Genomic DNA, 18,720 nt, shown 5'->3' on the forward strand with positions numbered 1-18,720 from the left:
AATCGCAAGTGAAGAAACAAGAGTTTCGAAGATCTGGTCGCTCTGGTCTATATGATCCAGAGCTAGGCGTGTTCCATGGATTTTGGGATATATCAAGTATCAGAAGTGTGGGCTCGAGGTCAGAAAGTGGCGCTACGTAGGTGCCTGGAATAATCTTTAATAAAAAAAATACTGATACTTTCATAACCTTCATCATGGAGTTGTGTAATCGACCGGTTTTCGTGCCGGGATTGTCCCGAGAAGAAGTCCGGAACGCCATGTTGCAAAGACATCGTTGTCCTGCTTTCCCCCAACAATCTTTTAAGTTCCGGATACACAAAGGCGTTTGGAGAGATTTCAACCTCAAATCTTTCAAGATGTATGTGAGTAATGATATGTGAATAATGAATAAATCGTATGATGATGCGTCGATACCCCGGAGATATGTGGATTGAGATCCAAACTATTCAACATGAAGCGAGCAGGCCCTTTGCAATTCGACGGCAGATGCAAATGCAAGACTCTGAACAAGGTACGAGAATTTGCAACCCTGTATGTTCGAGGTTGAAAAATAGGAGTCAACTTGCGATATTATGCGTTGGTCTGACACTTCTCAATATGGAGTTTGAGTGTCTTTGCTGTACGATCATTTGAGGTGCGAGGCAAATATTCCCTTTGTTCCTGCAACTTTGAATCGTCCTCGACATCTGCCCCAGAGTGTCATCCTTCGCATGATCTGGACTTGATCCGCAGTAGAGCCACCCGTGACGATCGCTCTGTTATCTTTCTATTTGTTCTGACGTTGATGCGATGGATCATTGAGATAAAACTAGACTAGGCGACCTGTAGGATGACGAGAAAACGAGAGCATAGACGTGGACGGTTACACCGAGCATAACGAGAAGACACATGACAAGCACGATACTCTTTCGTGAGCCGAGTCGGTCAAAAGAATAGGAGTCCATAATGAGAAACAGGCAATAGTAATGTACTGCGACAATAGAAGGAGAGGATATGAGCGGTCCGGTACCGTTTCTCGGTTAAAAGTATTTGTTTCGAGGATTAGACGATCAGTCGAGGCAAGGAAGCAAGTGGGCGAAGGTTCTCACTTGAAGATTTTTGACACGATTAAAATTACACAAAGACTTCTGCCAATTACACTCTTGCAGACCCCATAGTCACTGTGGCACAGACAAGTTAATCTATAAGACAGGAAGTGACCGATGAGCCGTTGGTTCGACATGATGGGACTTGTTGGGCCTTAGTGGAGGTGGCTCATTGGGCTTACCGTACCAGACGCGCCATGCTGCAGGGGGTTTTTGGTCAGACGGCTCACATGTTTAAGCCGATGGTTCTCAAAAGAGCACTGGAGATTGTTGGTCGACCTTACTACCCCCTGTAAGGAGGGCTGAACTAAGCGATCAGACCATGTCAATTCTCGGCGTCTTTGACCGACTCGTCTAGATCATTTGTTCAAATTGTGCGGCACAGTCTCGCTTCAAGACATGAATACCCCATCAGGATTGTAATTTCGACATGAGAAACGTTACATCAAAGCCAAGAGCGTGGCTATGACAAATATCTAAGTACAAACTTTTGTCACTCGATATTGCTCTAAAGACACGAGAACATAAGCAATGGCTCCGCCCCTCCTGCATTTTTATCAATCGTAACCTCCATATCTGATGTACCCCAGAAACCCACATCTATCTAGGTACCCAAACGTGCGATCGATGACTGCTTCTTCTCAAAATCTTGTCATCTGATCAGAATGGCTACATCATAACTCCAAACCTCTTCTCCCCACACTCAGATGTGCTGACAAGTTTAGAGAACGTTCATCGTGCTCCAGAATCAATGCTCACGGTCAAACCAGGCACGATTTCGATATTGCTGGGGCTGTCATCATCACCGAGAAGGGTAATATGGATGTGTCGTTGTTCATCTTGGCTGTTCTTCAACGTTAAAAGGTGTTTACCCTGTGTTGAACCCGAGTGAACAATAAAATGCCAAGTGCCTTCCTCTGATGAAGTTCCATGGATGCCGTTGTAGACTTGGGAGATAGTGTCACGATCAGTCTGAGGTACAAAGACCGAAACAGAAGACACGCCAGTAGCCTTTGACGGATGTTGGGTGTAGGAAGGTTGAGAGCCGTCGCCGTTTTGGTACGGGACGCGCAAATGCCTTTGAGTACGATCGAGACACCAGAAAGGAGCTTTTCCGGGCTGCAGAGGTTGACTAGAAACCGTGTAGGCAGATGCGACGGACCACTTCAATTCGACCCCATCTGGTCGAAGGCGGCCTCCAGGGACAGGGTCGTGATAGACAACTTTGGTACTAGATTCTTTCACCTGTTTTTGTATTATGCCAAAGTCCTTCTCGTCAGGGAGAGTATAGGCCCAGTCGACGATGGTGTTTTCTTCCAACTCTCCCCACCTATGCGCCTTTCGCTGTTCAGGATCAAGACCTTCCTGGAACGCTATGAGCTCGATATAGACGCCATCAGAGAACTCGATGAGTTTGTTGACTGTGCGGCCATCTGCATGGGTACCTCCATCTGTTATCCATGTAAGTTTAGCTTGATAAGGCCGAGAAGAATACAGCGTACCGATTACGATGAGAACATTCTCGAGCAACTTAGGCAGCTCTTGTAACGTCTTGTACGATACCAGAATGACAATGTGATCAAGTGTAGGTGTCATGGTAATAGTTTCTGGTGCTTTTATGATGGATTGTTTTGAGTTGAACCATCGCAAGTGAGGGGAAAACGAATCCTCATTGAGATATAAAGCATTCAATGGACCAATCACATGTCAGGCATGATCACGTCAATTGACACCAAAATTGCAACGACTCATAGAAGAGAAGGTTTTCAATTTCAATTCGACGAGGTTGAGGATAGGTAGGATATATCTTTCATGGGCCTAAATGCTCACCTACGAGGCGGTTATTCGATCACTTAGATACTCGTATGCAGTATAACATATGTCAGCTAGCAAGCTCCGAGTCATCTTCCTTGGCAGCTGGTACGAGCAAAGTCCTAAGCAAATCAATTTGATCTGATATATGAGTCTATCGATCTTAGCCGTCAACAATTGTAATCAGGACATGATATGCCCCCGATGAGGGAGGATAAACATGATTGAATAGGCACGCAACGCACAAGAGAAGCAGGTTCCTAAGGGAACAATATGGTAGGATGAAATTATCAAGATAAGAGAGAGGTACAAATTAAATCCTTAGCTACCTATACTAACAATACAGAATAGGATAAACTGATTTCAGTATGTTTGTATTGTAGGAAAGCTCAATGAAGCGAAGGTTGACAAAGTAAACGATAGATCCTAGTCAATACAACCTGGGCAAGTGAAACATTCTGGATCATCCCAAAGGGAATTCCAGGACGGGTCCCTGTTCAGATCTAGTGGAATGATCCCGCCGGATGTAGCAAGCTTGAAACCAGAGAGTTTACATCTGCCGTCTTTGAACCCGGAGCCCTTGCAGCCATGATAGGCACGGCAGATAGCGGCGCATGCTTCGGGTGAGTCCTGGTGAGGATATTGATCAATCACTTGATCGCCAAGGATGTACATTCCTGCCAACCAAGCTTCAGTATTACAGATGACTCCTTCTGGTGCATCTCTGCGTGTACAAAGATCTCCTTGTGTGTATGAACACATTTCAGAAGGTGTATTGGGGACAGACTCATCAACGCAATCTGGACAACTCCAACACCTTTGGTCCACCCAATAGGAGTTTTTCCAATTGTCACGTCCCTCGATAATTGTAAAGGCATCTCGGGTTATCACGGTATTTGTGAATAAACAACGGTTCTCATTTTCGAAGTAGCCAACTGACTGGCAGTCCGGTATCGACTTGCAGATGGCTACACACTGCATAGCGTTGTCCTGGTGTGGGTAATCTCTCCGCGACTCTTTCCACGTCTCCCCGTTAAAAAGGCCATAAAACTCACACATGCCATCAGGCGGCCATTTGGAAGGATCGCGTGCACATTCTTCGCCGTGAGTGTAGTTGCAAACCTCCGTGGGAGTTTCCGATGCAGTTGTGGTTTGTGAGGTAGTGGAGAAATCATCGATACTTGATGTTGACGCGATTTGCGTTGATTCATCACTTCGACCAGTGGTTTCTTGAGGGGGAACCTCGGCATCTCCAAACTCGAGCTGGTGAGCATCAATATTATCCGGCGTGACTTCATTGGAGACAAAGACTGAATCAATGTAGATCGTTGCTAATCCACTACCAGAGCAAGACATTGAGATACTCAAGCTCGCGCTCTGTGCATCGGCTTCCATGGTGGTGGATACTCTGTTCCACGATGTGCTCGCACCATCACCAGTGGAAACGCCTTGTGAAAAGGCTTGACGCTCTCCAAGATATGCATCAATTGTGCACGCCTGGTTTAATCCAATAGTGATTACACTGTAGTAGAACTGCAGTGTATAAAGAACAGTGCTGCTTGGACTCAAAGAGGTGAGCATCTGAGATATAGCGGCAAAGGAGTCTGTAGCCCTCTTTCTGTCGTTGGATGTTTTGAGGACGGCGCATCCGTCATCGGAGCCGGCATCTCCACTGAAACAGTCTCCGTTATGATATATGGCACCGCCCTCCGTCGCAAAACCCATGATACCACGCTCAGGATTGGGGTTTGGCATAGCAAACCTTCCGTTACGAATAGCGTTCGTGATGATGATAGGTTCTTCAGTCGTTGTCGTCGATTCCATGACCGTGGTGGTAGTTGGTCCCTCTGAAGTCGGTTGCAGTGTTATAGTTTCCGGCAAAGTTGATTCGATTGAAGCTGTAGTTTCCGGTAAGGTTGATTCGATTGAAGATGTAAGAATAGACGAAAAATCAGAAGTTTCTGTCAATAATGTTGTATCTGAGGAGAGAGAAGGAGTGGAGAAAGACGAGGATAAAGAAACTTCGTCGCTAGTGGATATATATGAGCTAGAAGTGGCAAAAACAGACGTCGATAAACTCGCGGTGGGCAACTCATTTATAGAAGAAGAACTTTCGAAGACAGGTAGAGCGAGTGTACTGGTAAATGCCGATGTCTTTGCTTCGAGAGAGCTCTGTACTTCTTCAGAGGTACCGAAAAAGGTCGGTGTTAATGTTTCTGTTTCAAAAGGGGTTGGTTTGTCAGATCTCGAGGGGGGGAGAGAGGGGAGCTCAATGCCATTGGTGAAGGACGGGAGTTTGACCGTGGATTGCTGGGAAGTGAAGTTGCTAAAAGATAGAGGGCGTGTAGGGTCAATCGTCATGGTAGGGAAAACTGTCTCCTCGTCTGTCACGTCCGGTAGTGATATGGAAACCGAACCTTCGGAAGAGGGTAGCTCTGGAGCTTGTGTACTCTCTACCTGGGTGTTGGCGGCAGTCGAAGTGTCCAGGCCATCGATCCGACCGTTGATGCATCGCTCAACTGTAGAGTGTTGTCGATTAGTTATATATTCCCAGTATAATCTAGATAGAAACTCACCTCCATAAATGGTCAGAGAAACAGGAACGCAACCTTGAGGCCTAGACGTGAATGTCATATACACCTCGCCGTCGGAGGATGTCTGGCAAAATGATGCCTGGCTACCAGGAAGTCTAGGGTTGATAAACCGGAGGGATCCTCCACTATTACTAAAGGTAGTAGTTATGTCGTCCACAGTAGGTACTGATGATGATTGGAATAGTTGGAAAGCATCACCAAGGTATGAAATGGGTATGCCTGCATCGAAGAGACGACCGTTTCCAAGGGTGAAGACAGTGGCGAAGGTGCAGATGTCATTGCCAACAAACCCGCCAATGTCTCGCTTCCTAGTTTCCTCGGAAGGGGTTATAGCGAAGATAATCCGTCGACCAGTTGGATCAAAGTCCACCGCCGTTGGCTCTGTCACTAATGCTGACGAAGACTGCTCTGTACTGAGTGTAGTGACCAGGTTTGGATTGACGTCTGATGAGAAGCGGTCTTCGTCACCAGTACTCAATGAAGTTGTTTGATCGGGCTCAGTAGCATTCTGGGAAGGTTCGGGAAGCTCAGTACCTATGGAAACAGGTGACAAGTATGTGGAAAGATAGGTAATACAGTATGTGCCAGGTCCTTGGTCATCATAGCTCACGTCGCCGAGCTCAGCAGAAGCAACGATCATCTTGGTGATGCCACCTAGCAACGCACATGCTGCAAATGGAAGCTTCATGATGAAATGATAGAAAGTATGAATGAGGTGTAACTGCCCAAAAACATCAATGGGAAACGGGCGAGTTGATATGGCTGGAAATTATCAGGCTGTTGGTTAAGCTATGCGAAATGCTGTTGGCCGTCGAGACAGGGCTGAGAGCCAACTCAATGAGATGCACCTGCGAGTAGGGGCGACTGAGATAGCTCACGCCATCATTTACGAAAAGGATCTGGGCAGTGTACTTTCGAACAAGATCTTTGCCACAGGGTGAGACACAACACTTAGATCGGTCAAACGCCCGATGAAAAAGACTGTTCAGCCTCAACAATCCCTTGCATGGGAGAAGAAGCTCCTGGTCAGCCAGCCACAAGTTATGTAAGGAACTGTCTCAGTGCAATGAAAGATGGAAATGTCTGAGACTGGTGTTAGGAAACGATCTGTTTTTGGGCTTCTCAGCCAGTCAGTTGTTTCTCCCTAGCACCAGTAGGATGGTGCAAACAATCGGGTTCATACACGTGGTTCTGCCATGTCTGATCGGAATCAGGGACAACAGTATATGCATAACTTCAACCAACAACTCTCAAGGGATTGCAACATATTGGGGAAATGCCAATGAGATTTTAGATTAATCTGAACCCAAGTGGAGTGATTTTCAGTCAAGTTGTATTTCTTGTCTTTATTTCCTATTAAATTGAGCAGTGGAAATTACTTGCGGCTGAGTTCCAATAACCAGAGAACCAACCGCTCACTCTAGACTGGTATTGAGGCATTCCCGGCGTCGATAGCGTCACTCATTTGCCATTGATGTTGAGAATCTGTAGTCTATGGGATTCGCCTCGCGTATGGGGATTGTGCGACACGTGGAGAGTGTGTCCTCTACGTGGTTCAACCGGTTGTGATTTTATACCAATGGTCAAGAATTTTGAAATCCGATTAAGTAGCCGTGGACAAGTTTGTGATGGTGTCAGGATCATTCTTTGGAAACCAATGTCTATCTAAGAATTCATTGTATCAGAATACATTGTATCAGAATACATCCGCCTGGGATGTGCCGTAGGCCTTCTAGTCTTCCCTGGTTTTGACGACCTCAACAGATTGTCTCCAGTCCGCTCTGATCATGTAGATAATCTCAACGGTAGCAATAACGGCAGAGCCTCCTATGACACCTGCCCATACACCGTTCAACCCTAGTTGTAACGGCCCCAATTCCAGCCAAACCGCAATAGGGACAGCAGCCATGTAGTTGACAATCAAGACTACCCACGCGGCGACTGACTGTTTAGCCAAACCTCTGAGAACCCCATTGCATCCACAAATGATTGAGTCGACGACCTGGAACCCTGCGACTGCAAACATTGTATCAGCTACAACGCGACGCACATCATGGTCGTCGGTGTAGAAAGGACCAATATAGTTCCTAAGCGACAACAAGATGGTTCCATTCATAGTTCCAATGGCAACAAATAGGATACCGTAGAGTATAGTGATACGACGAGCAACTTGGACATGCCCCGCGCCGATCAGATGACCAATCCTCGTACTAACTGCAACACCAAGTGAGAAAGGGATGTGCCACATGACTATAGACGTTGTGGTCAGAATTGTATGGGCAGCAAGGTAAATGGTGCCAATGTATGATGTGCTAATTGTGAAGATCTCAAAGACGGTCCACTCAGCTAATGTGACAGCCGATCCTGCCACAGACAAGCGTATCATGGGCCCCCAGCTCTGGAAAGCGCGAAAGGTGAAACCTGGCCAACACTCATGGGTTGACTTTTTGAAAAAGATACATAGAAGGAGGAGGGTTGGTCGGAGAGTATTCGCGACAGCAGCGCCGAGAGCAGCTCCTTCGAGCCCCATGTTGAAACGGAATGCGAAAAGCCAACTGAGAAGGGCATTCACGGGTGCACAAACCACCAAAACAAGCATAGCAGTGTTAAAGTCGCCTTGTGCTTGCAAAAATCGCTTCAAGGCTTCGAATGAGGCGTATCCAGGTATGCCAATTATGCTGACGCGTAAAAATGAACCGGCTTTAGCGGCAAGATCATCTTGTCGGAGGATAAGGGTCAAAATGGCTGGAGAGCTTATCCAAATGATGGCGACGGGGATAGTGACAATTGTCATCAAAAGCAGCATGCGTTGGACATGCAACCCAACTCCAATCTTGTTTCCGCTTCCATAGGCTTGTGCGCAAAGAGTGTCGAGAGCTGTGGCCATTCCTTCATAGAGAGCAAGACCACCGATGTTCATGGTGGTGACACCAATGGCGGCAGCAGCGAGATCATCGGGGCTGAGATGACCAGCTGTCGTGGTGGTGATGACACTGAAAGAGTACTGTAGCAGGTAAGTGGCCACTAGAGGGATGGTATAGCGGGCGATGAGCGACAGCTCAGTCCACCAGTCATTCGTAGGCCATTCTGCAGTATCTGCCGTCTCAGAGTCAGCTAACAAAGGCGCTGCTTCATTGCGATCGGCTTCATCAACAATTTGGCTCATAATGAATCCTTCTCTCTGTCTAATTGAGGATGGGATGGGATGGGATGGGATCAGCGTGAAACCGCTCAAGATTGACGATTCGCGTCACCAACTCAAAATAGCGAATTGGTATCCAAAACAAGCCACAGAGTCACTGTCTTTTGTCCGTGCGTCGAGTTAGATCCCAGTGAAGGGAGAAGACTTAATATTAATGAGCAGCCTTATTCGTGACTGGGAGCTCCTCCGATGGCGGCGCCGAACTTAATGACCCAGCTTGACTAAGCCGAGATTGTCTCTGCAGTGGCTGGGATTAACATTTTGATTCCAAATTCTGTGAATCAGAGCACGCACATTTACCCTGTAGAATTTGTGCCGTGGCAAAAGTCCCGTTCGCTGACATTTCCAGAATGAGAATAGCGACACGTTGCAGAAAGCAAGAGCAGAAAACAGTAGCAGAGATCAAATTACATTCACCAAGTCAAGATTGTCTGTGACTATTGGGGGTTTAGTGGAGAGTTAATCACTGTTACCTCCCGATGCAATGCTGAGTTGAATGAAAGCCTTTACCGCATCACCCCCCGAGACGTGTTCCCTGTCGGTCAAGTCAAGATAATAAAGAACCAATCGAATACGAGAATGAAAATGGCACTCGGCACTCATAATAATTAAACTCCGTTGGCGCGTTGGCACCGTCGCACTGTCACGATGTAACATTAAACATTCTCGTTCCAATCTCGAGAAAGAGAAATCCTTTCCATCAGTTTTCGACATTGTACCGTTTTCTAATCACCTTTTCAGTTCAGCTGCATTAGCACACGACAGTTAAAGCAAGCCACACCGTAAAATACTGGGAGCCGGGGAGGATATAAAACTTACCCCGACCATTTCAAGGTACACAAACTAAAGCGGCCCGTCAAGCCCAGCCCGGCCTTTATGTTCCGTGATGAGGCCAAGTGGGTCATAGACGAGGCAATTCCAGAAAGAAATGTCACTTCCGAATCCCTGGAAAAGGTCTCCTCTTCTCATTTAGTCCGGGTCTTTTGCCGAGCCTTAACCCAGTTTTGTCGCGTTGACATCTCTAGTTCCGTATCTTCTCTCCACTATTTCGAGACCATTTCTTTTTCTCTGTTTCTACCCCAACCATTCCTGCCTCGGTGACAATGCCTGAATGTAGGTGAGATCGCCTGTGTCATTGACATATAAACTCCACGACCACGGCCTTGGTGCCGCGACCGAAGATACAACACCAGCAGGGTTCCAATACGGGCTAGTCTAGTCTATTCAAGTACCTGAGCCCTCTACCACACACCACAAGGTACAATCGTGGCGTGTTTGAGCTTCGAGGCGACCCTTGTGTACCCGGTAGATCATATCATGGGAAATATACGTAGAATTAATCATAACTATCAAAAAAAAAAAAAAGATGTCTAACTTCCCTGCATACGATACGCCCCTTCAGTAGACCCCATCGAGTCAGCCCGTGAAGCATGTTTATCGTCGTAGAAAACTTCAAAATCGGTGTTCACCATGACTCCCTCCGTCAGATTTCGTACACTATCGCTGCCACTCCCAATCTCGGTTCGTACTTCGCTCGTGATATCGTGCCGCCACATCGGCTGGTGACTATGTCTCGCCTTTGAACTCTTTCGCAGACCACTACCCAGGCCGCTACCGTGTTGAGACGTTCGCGTGGATGTCCGTCGGGACTTTGAGTCTGAGAGGGCTGACATCTCAAGACCTGTTCCATTGTCGCTGTACTTTAGTTCATACGGTGTATTGAGAGCGGCCACGGCGGTCGATCCCAGAAGACTGTCGATAACATCTTTCAGCGAAGGGATGCAGACTGTCAAAACTGAAAGACCCAATGCGATTTGTCCCCATATCATAGTCGATACGGCTCGCCAGGTCACGTCATCCGACTCCTCAAACATGTATCTCGCGTGTATTAACTCGGGTATCGTCATGATCGGCACCAACAATCGGACTCCAAATAGCGAAATGACAATAAGCTTTCTCCGAATCGATGTTTGAACCTCCCACATCATGGCGACTGGTAAGAGGCACAGCGCAATATCGGTCAAGATAACCATGATGCTGTTGTATACGAATATTGGTCCTTGTGCTGGACACTGGGCATTGTTACCGGCAAACCATGGCTCGGGCATAGGGCATGCGAAAGCGCTTGTGAAAACGCCCGAGACAGCCCACGCAATCACTACTCCGCCCAGTATCATGTTAGCGAGGTGAAGACCACCTTGACTATCGATCTGTCGAATGAGTAAACCGAGGGATATTTTTGTCGTGGCATGGACAAGTATCGCAAGTATTCTCGATGCATACATCAGCTATCGAGGAGTTAGCATAGTTATCTCACTGATGCAGTGAGTCTGGCCTACCTTGGTAAAGTGAACGAATTCATCTTCCGGGATAGCATCACGGTGCTCGCCCAAGCCATGATTGCATGCAGCAACGACACATGCTGTTTGTATAAAATAGATGAGAGCTGAAACCAGCAGCCCTATATCAAAGTCCTTCATGGAAGTGATATTAAGACGGATGATCAGCTTACCGACAATGCCGAGGATAGCGTAAATTAAGAAGACAATCGCTGTCACAACAACCAGAGCAGCATGGTTGCTCTGTGTTAGAGGATAGAACGGCGGAGCCGCCTGAGAGACGTCGCTCATATTGGTGGTTTCGGACAAGAGAGAAGACACCTTAAAGGGTAAAGACCCGACGTCGAAGTGGCATTCGCCTTCACCTTCCCACGATTGAAAGGGCCGGCGAAGTTTTAACTAATCTCTGTGAACGGATCGAAGCGTTGCCTTTAAACAAATAGTGACCAGGGCGGACCAAGTGGACGGGGCAAAGGTAGCATTCGGTCCAGAGTGTGGGATGCAAAGAGGAGCCGAGCAGACTCGCAGTCACATTCAATGGTACTCGAACAAGCCACAGCATGAACACAAGGGACCTGGTACCAAGTGTTGTGATTATTGTAATTTTGAGACATACATATACGAATATACTGAAACAATGTAGCGGGTCGCGTGTTTCTTTTAGAGATGTTGGTAGTTTTCTCTTTTTCTTCCCGCCTCAGCTGAGGTCTCTGGCGAAACGCAGCTTGATTGTGCTGGAAGTGATATAGCAAGTGGCTTGACATCGGCCTCTCATACCCATTAGAGCAAGGATATACCGTCCATGTCCTGCCTCTAACCAAGATATTCCCACGTTTCAAGCTACTCTCGTTGAGTTCACCCACTTTTGTGACTTCAGCTACTCCAATTGATAGCCCGTGGAGGCCCGAAATGTGGCCAAGATAGTCGTTGGTTAGTTGATCTGCAATGCAGTGTTGGTGATTGCAATTTGATCCCTGTTGACGGTTTCTTCGTTGGACAACACGGAGAAAACATGATAGGTCGATTGCCACGTTCTGCACGTTACACAATTTTCAGTTTGTGGCTTGTTTTCTCCTTCATATAGCGCAATCACCTCACCAGATTGTTTGAGGAAAATGCCGACAGCAAATCTCATTGTTGGGTCGAGAAAGCTGGTCCTTGTCAAACATCTATCTTCAAGTCCACTTGGCTGCATTAATTAGCTACAGCCTCAGCAGTGAACAGGCCTTTGGAAATGTCCACAGTCACAAACTGGAAATGATCAGCGACAGCCACAAATCCAATCAACCATCCAAGGATTCGGTTCCAGTGAAGAATCCTTTTTCGGACCGTTCCATCTCGCATGGCCCGGCCTATTTGCGGTCATCTCTCTCTACCCTTTCCTCCCCCTCCCCTTGTTTCCCCTTGACTAGGACCAGTCTGGACATTGGCTCTCAATGCTGAACATTTTCCCATCCCACTCTGTACAACAAAAAAAAGACCCTCGTTTTATGCGTCGCATTACTTGTGGGTGGGTGAATTCCCGGATGCACCCATGGCCCACAGTGGAAGGTAACGCTATCCACAGACTGCTGCTGGCACTCTTTTAAGCCTGACGGTCTGCCTATCTTAGCTCTTTATGTTCTGTATTCTCCTGTTCAAATCCAGATATTTCCAACCCTAATCCAGGATACGACTCGCCCGTTTGTGTTCCTGCAGTTATATCACACGTATAATCTGGTGCATCTTTCGTTGTTTCTTTTCATTCTCAACGTTAGACATGTCTCACGATAGTAACAGTATCGAACTGGAGCCTTCGGGCAAACAGCGGGCTGTTCCTGTGAGCGTCGATGCATCAGCCAGACCAGCCGAAGAAAGTGGCATCTACAGCGTCACAAGAACTCGCAAAGTGTTCTCATTCTCACAGCTGTTTGCATTCTCATTGACATACATGGCGTTGTGGGAAGGCATGTGCTCGTAAGTAATCGTACCACAGCTGAAAATGAGGCTGTCTGCTAACACATACATCAGAAACATGTACTTTGCTCTCTTCAATGGTGGCCCACAGACCTTCATCTTCAGTTTCGTAATTGTTTTCTTCGGCGCCATCTCTCAGGCTGCCTCACTAGGAGAGATGGCATCCATCCAACCTGTGGCTGGTGCCCAATATCACTGGACATATTACATGGCTCCCCCTTCTGTGAGGCGATTTGCGACCTGGATCCAGGGGTGGGCGACATGGTTCGGCTACATCTCCCTGTTGGCAGCCATCGCCAACGTCACCATTATCCTTCTCGAGTCGATGATCAGTATCAACCACCCCGACTATGTTGCTGGCGGTTGGCACACATCTGTTCTTGTCATCGCCATGTGTCTTGTCCATGGACTGATGAATGTGTACGCCTTCAAGCTCATCCCCTGGATCGAATTGGTCGCTGGTGTACTCCACGTGTGCCTTTTTGTCATCTTCGTCGTCGTTCTTGTTGTCATGGGCCCACGGAACCCTTCTTCGTTCTGGCTGCAGCGTAACATCTCGTCTGGATGGGAGCAGAATGAATATGTCTCTTGGAACTTGGGCATGCTAACTTGTGTCTGGAGTTTCACTGGTAAGTCACTCCGGTAAAAGCCTCTGCATCTAACATAGACTAACTCTTTCAAGGCTTCGATAGTGCTATCCACATGTCTGAAGAGACCCGCAAAGCCAAGTCCGCTGTTCCCAGAGCTATGTTCTGGTCCATCTTCATGAATGGAGTGCTTGGGTTCATTATGGTAAATGTCCTGATCTCTTCGATGGGTTCTGTCGAAGACATGCTTCTTCAACCCAGTCAGATCCAGGCTATCCTCCTCAACGCCACTGGCTCCAACAAGGGGACCACTGCCATGATTGCTGGTCTCTTTATTATCTCCTTCAGCGTGAACCTGGCCAATATTGCTTCAGTTTCTCGTCTGACATGGGCTTGGGCCCGTGATGGTGGCATGCCTGGATACTTTGCCTACGTCAGCCCCAACCATCGTGTACCTGTCAGATCCGTCATTCTGACCGTTTTCCTCGTTTGTGCCCTGAATCTCCTCAACATCGGAAATACCTCGTATGTTGCCTTCGGTGCCATCACGTCCTTGTCGTCTTTGGCTCTCTACATCAGCTATGCCATTGCCATTGCAAGCATCATCTACGTTCGTCTGTCCGGGTCGACACTCAAGCTTGGAGAGTGGAACCTCGGTCGATTCGGCCTTGCTATTAATGCTTTTGCGCTCGTGTACACTCTTTATGTCATCATCTTCCTCCCCTTCCCATCGACTCTTCCCGTCACTGGTGAGAACATGAACTACTGTGGGCCAGTGATGGTGGCGGTTTTGGCTATTGCTGTTGGTCTTTGGTTTACTCATGCCAGAAAGAAATGGGCTGGGCCTAACCTGACTATTCTTGAATTTGTTGTAGCGAATGCATCAGAGTAGCCCATCCGTCTGCGAGATAACTAGACAAGGTCTTTATTTGTTTATCAGAGTATTCATAAATATTAATACATCAACTTTATATCATCCGCTCAAACAACAAGTCCATTCCATCTATGTTGACCAAATCAGCACGTTTCCCAATCATCCGCTGTCGTTTGTACTGGCTTGGTGAGCCTTGCCCATTATCCCGTCGTTCTAATATTTGTCCGCATGTGGAAATTTATTGACGATTTGAGAACGAATGGTGCATTCAGATAGTCTGCTACCGAACTGGGTCTGGTGCTCGATGTTAGTGCTGACTGCAAGGTGCAAGGCAACACGGAGGCAAGTATGACATCGCCATGCTTTTGCTACCTATAATGATTATTTTACCTTTTTCCACGCACGAATCATACTGTAATAGTGCCCACCATCAATCGGTACTGTATTGATGTGTGTGATTCATTCCTAAAAGAAAACGATCATCGTTTCCCTACCTACCTAGATATGTCTCTACAATCTCATTTGCTCCAAAATATGCCAGTCCATGAAAAGCATGGCGTCATTGTTAGCTTTCCCTGTAATTCAGCCTATCAACACATTTGAGGCGCAGTTACTGGCAAGGCATTTTGACAGGCGGCCGATAATGCCATATGAGGAAGAGGCCTCCACTTACAAGCTTGATTTAATACAACGGATGGGCGCTAAGCATTTTCACCACAACCACATTCTGTGATGACCAGCTATTTGCACCGTATTTAGCATGAATTTTGAGGTATTTAGTAAGCCTTGTTTTTCTATCTAAGAAGCGGAATTTTCCTGCTTTTAACAGAGGATCGCGGCCAACAGAGCTATCCCTGCTCGGATTAGCATCGGTCCGAGCCTATCTAATCAGCTATCTAATAACCGGTCTTATCGCCGGTTGTCACTTGCAGGGGCATTTCCAACACATTCACACTCAACAGCTTTTTAATTTCCTATCATGACTTCACCACAACCTCCGTACTGGCAGCACCCTCAGGGACAAACAGGATATCCAGCCCAGGAACTACCTGGTCAGACGTACTATCAGAACCCACAAGGTCAACATCAACAACAACCGTATGGTTACCCTCAGCAGGGGCCACCAGGAGCCCAACCCAATCAGCAGTATGGGTATCAAGCTCCCTCCGGTCAGCAACAGTACCCTCCTTCGGGTCAGCAAGGCCAATATCAGCAACCGCCTCAAGGATATCCGCAACAGGCCCCGTATGGTCAACAAGTTGCTCCTCAATCTCAGTATGGGCAGCAGCCGCCACAAGCTCCTTATGGTCAAGGACAATATCCGCAGTCTTATTACCCACCTCAACCTCACGGCGCTCCTCAGCAAGCTCCACCTCCGCATCCAGATCAACAATGGCATCATCAAGCAGGACAACAGCAATACAGTGCACCTGCATCCAATTTTGCGCCAACACCAGCATCGCCAGGCTACGACCCAGCTCAAAAGGCTTGGGTTCAGCCTGTCGACACAGCGTCCGACGTCGAGGCTCTTCGAAAGGCGATGAAAGGCATGGGCTGCGACGAGCGAGCATTGATTCGTATCTTAGTAAGCCCAAAGTACGCCAATCCTTGGAAGATGGCTCAGCTTGTACGCGACTACAACAGTCGCTTCATGCGTGATCTAGCCAAGGACATCGAGAGTGAAACTCGTGGCGACTTTGAGACCTGTCTCTTAGCCTTGATTCGTGGACCGCTGGAAAATGATGTCTGTAACCTATCAAAGGCCCTCAACCGCGCAGGCACCGACGAAGATGCTCTAAACGACGTGCTCTTGTGCCGTTCAAATGCGGATATCCGAGCTATCTGTGCCGAGTACAGGCGTGTCCGAGGAAAAGAACTCCACGTTGATGTGAAGGACGACGTCGATGATACTCTGTACAGACTCTACAGCATGGTGCTCTCAGCTACTCGCGCAGAGGATAGTGCGCCTGTCATCCCCGCAGAGATTGATCAGAAGGTCACGGAGCTTCAAAGGGCTACTGAAGGAACGATTGGCGCCAACGCAGTTGCTGTGGCGCAAATCTTCACCAGCAGTAATGAAGCCCAGTTGCGTGCCGTCAATGAAGCGTATCGCTTCAAGTATCACCGTAGTCTCGAGACTGTCATCGAGAAGGAGTTTCGGGGTGACATGGAGGATGCTTTGCTACGGATATTATACCATGCTTTGGACCGAGCTCGCTCCGATGCGGGACGACTACAGAGGCCTTTGAACAAGTCTTTTGGGAAGAATCGTCTCTTTATCAATAGACTTGTCAGTCTATACTGGGATCAAGGACGTTTGCATCAGACGAATATGGCATACAAACCAGTGACGGGCTCAACCTTGGCCGGAAACATCAAGTCTGAGCTGAGTGGCGATTACAAAGACTTTGCTTTGGCGATAATCGGGGAGAAATAGTCAATTTTTTTAACTTGGTTTTGAATGAATTAAGATAGTGTGTCAACAATTGGTGAGACGACAATATTCGCCGTTTCTATGCTTGCTGTCTAGCTCCTAGTCTAATATTGAAATCGTTTAAAAGATTCAACTTTGCCTATGTATTTTTCTGATAGAAATTCGGCTGTGCTAGGTACAAAGCTACCAGTAACGGAAAATAGATCTCTGGATCTATAGAGGAGAAGACATGCCTCCATCCACAATCAAGTTTATGCCGCTGATGTAACTGCTGAGCCTGCTGCCCAAGAACACCACGGCGTTGGCAATATCTTGCCCTTGCCCAACATGGCCAAGCGGGATAGACTTGACAATATCTTCAAGCCAAGCAGGATCAGCATCTAGAACCTTGCGGAATTTGCTCGGCTCCAGAGTACCATCCGGCTGCGGGACTGGCGGCGTATCAATGGCTCCTGGGACAATAGTGTTGATCCTAACACCACGCGGTGTAAGCCAGCGACCAAAATCTTTTGCCAGTGTGGCTTGAGCGCGCTTAAATGTGGTATATGGGCTTCGGATAGCTGGGTGCTTTGCCTCAAACCCAGCAAGTGAGCTGATGACCACGATGGAACCCTTCTGCTTCTCAAGATGAGGTGCAGACGTGTTAATGAGATTGATAAGACCGAGAATATCGGCCTGGAAGCTCTTCTCCCAATGATCAATGGTTGGTTCAAAAAACATCGGGCAAGCTACAATACTGTTAGTGTCAAGCATATCAAATAGAAAGTGTCAGACATACCGCAGGCGACTACAAGATCAATTCTTCCAAACTTTTGCGCAGAGGTTTCAACCCAGTTCTTGAGGGCAGTGGCATCCGCAATATCCACGCTGGTTCCTACAGCAATTACGTCTCTGTTCGCACCCTTGAAGTCGGCAAACTCGTCGCCGCGCACTTTGCGTGAGCAGTAAGAGACATTGGCACCTTCGTTGAGAAGAGTCTGGACGATGACTCTGCCAATACCCTTCGTACCACCGGTGACGAGAGCATGAGTACCGGAGAGCTGTGGAGAAAAGCTGGACATGATGGGATAATTAATGGATGGAAGCAAGTGTTGAGCTGAGTTGATGAGTGTGTTTGACTTATTCATAGTTATGGCAAACACAGAGGCCTTCTTATAGAAACTCCAGCAGTAGCGAAGGTCCGGATCCCAGATCCGAAAGGACCCTTTTTCATTTTCCTATTCTGGGAATATCGTATCATCTTGCATTACCAATCGAATCTCTGAATACTGTTACCTATTGTATAAGCCATCTCATTTGCCTGATGGGGTTAGTTCACATCGCTGACAGTTTCTGAATCTCAACTGTCGAAGAGTAATGGAGTCATCTAATAAATCTGATTTTCCTATTAAGGTAAATAGTGGGCATTCGTTATATCGGAATGAACTGGCAAAATACTTGACATTACGAACGTAAACCCATCTCTTACCGCAGGTTCCGTCATTCATCATGGCAATATTCAATTTATATAGACAAAGCAGCCCTTTGTCTTTGACCCGGAGCTGAGGTTGATAAATGTAGAGATGGCTTTGTACCCTCAGTAGGCAACATGGGTGAGTTATCTCATTTGTTAGAGTAACTTCGAGGTCATTCGTCTTTGTACTATAATGATTCAATGTCGGGTTTTTCGTTACCAACTCAATTGAACAGAATGTTTAGCAGTATTGTTATTAAATGGGGAATTGAAATTAAGTAAGAATGGGCTGCTGCGGGCTACGGGGTTAAAGTGCAAGTGGTTCCATCGAACGAAATAGCAGCGCCGGTATGAAAGGCACCAATTATTCAAAGATTTATCAGC

At 47.3% G+C, this 18,720-nt stretch overlaps 7 protein-coding genes across 7 annotated transcripts; 2 read left to right on the top strand and 5 right to left on the bottom strand.

Annotated features, from left to right (window-relative positions):
* Positions 1 to 1,817: 1,817 nt before the first annotated feature.
* Positions 1,818 to 2,681, bottom strand: FPOAC1_005445 (uncharacterized protein; the record flags this gene model as incomplete). Its single annotated transcript, XM_044849972.1, has 2 exons — positions 1,818 to 2,536; positions 2,588 to 2,681. 2 exons carry the CDS (start codon positions 2,679 to 2,681, stop codon positions 1,818 to 1,820), a joined length of 813 nt encoding a protein of 270 aa, XP_044708682.1.
* Positions 2,682 to 3,323: 642 nt separating this feature from the next.
* FPOAC1_005446 (uncharacterized protein) lies at positions 3,324 to 6,179 on the bottom strand (the record flags this gene model as incomplete). Its single annotated transcript, XM_044849973.1, has 2 exons — positions 3,324 to 5,416; positions 5,474 to 6,179. 2 exons carry the CDS (start codon positions 6,177 to 6,179, stop codon positions 3,324 to 3,326), a joined length of 2,799 nt encoding a protein of 932 aa, XP_044708683.1.
* Positions 6,180 to 7,223: 1,044 nt separating this feature from the next.
* Positions 7,224 to 9,036, bottom strand: FPOAC1_005447 (uncharacterized protein; the record flags this gene model as incomplete). The annotated part of the gene is made up of 2 exons (XM_044849974.1): positions 7,224 to 8,587; positions 8,988 to 9,036. The coding sequence occupies 2 exons, from the start codon at positions 9,034 to 9,036 to the stop codon at positions 7,224 to 7,226; spliced, it is 1,413 nt and encodes a 470-aa protein (XP_044708684.1).
* A 1,027-nt stretch (positions 9,037 to 10,063) lies between these two features.
* FPOAC1_005448 (uncharacterized protein) lies at positions 10,064 to 11,323 on the bottom strand (the record flags this gene model as incomplete). The annotated part of the gene is made up of 2 exons (XM_044849975.1): positions 10,064 to 10,981; positions 11,033 to 11,323. The coding sequence occupies 2 exons, from the start codon at positions 11,321 to 11,323 to the stop codon at positions 10,064 to 10,066; spliced, it is 1,209 nt and encodes a 402-aa protein (XP_044708685.1).
* Positions 11,324 to 12,791: 1,468 nt separating this feature from the next.
* FPOAC1_005449 (uncharacterized protein) lies at positions 12,792 to 14,467 on the top strand (the record flags this gene model as incomplete). The annotated part of the gene is made up of 3 exons (XM_044849976.1): positions 12,792 to 12,988; positions 13,043 to 13,617; positions 13,671 to 14,467. 3 exons carry the CDS (start codon positions 12,792 to 12,794, stop codon positions 14,465 to 14,467), a joined length of 1,569 nt encoding a protein of 522 aa, XP_044708686.1.
* Positions 14,468 to 15,428: 961 nt separating this feature from the next.
* FPOAC1_005450 (uncharacterized protein) lies at positions 15,429 to 16,886 on the top strand (the record flags this gene model as incomplete). The annotated part of the gene is made up of 1 exon (XM_044849977.1): positions 15,429 to 16,886. One exon carries the CDS (start codon positions 15,429 to 15,431, stop codon positions 16,884 to 16,886), a length of 1,458 nt encoding a protein of 485 aa, XP_044708687.1.
* Positions 16,887 to 17,096: 210 nt separating this feature from the next.
* Positions 17,097 to 17,944, bottom strand: FPOAC1_005451 (uncharacterized protein; the record flags this gene model as incomplete). Its single annotated transcript, XM_044849978.1, has 2 exons — positions 17,097 to 17,611; positions 17,662 to 17,944. The coding sequence occupies 2 exons, from the start codon at positions 17,942 to 17,944 to the stop codon at positions 17,097 to 17,099; spliced, it is 798 nt and encodes a 265-aa protein (XP_044708688.1).
* Between the last annotated feature and the right edge of the window lie 776 nt (positions 17,945 to 18,720).

Source organism: Fusarium poae, chromosome 2 (assembly GCF_019609905.1).
Source record: "Fusarium poae strain DAOMC 252244 chromosome 2, whole genome shotgun sequence".
Lineage (NCBI taxonomy): Eukaryota > Fungi > Ascomycota > Sordariomycetes > Hypocreales > Nectriaceae > Fusarium > Fusarium poae.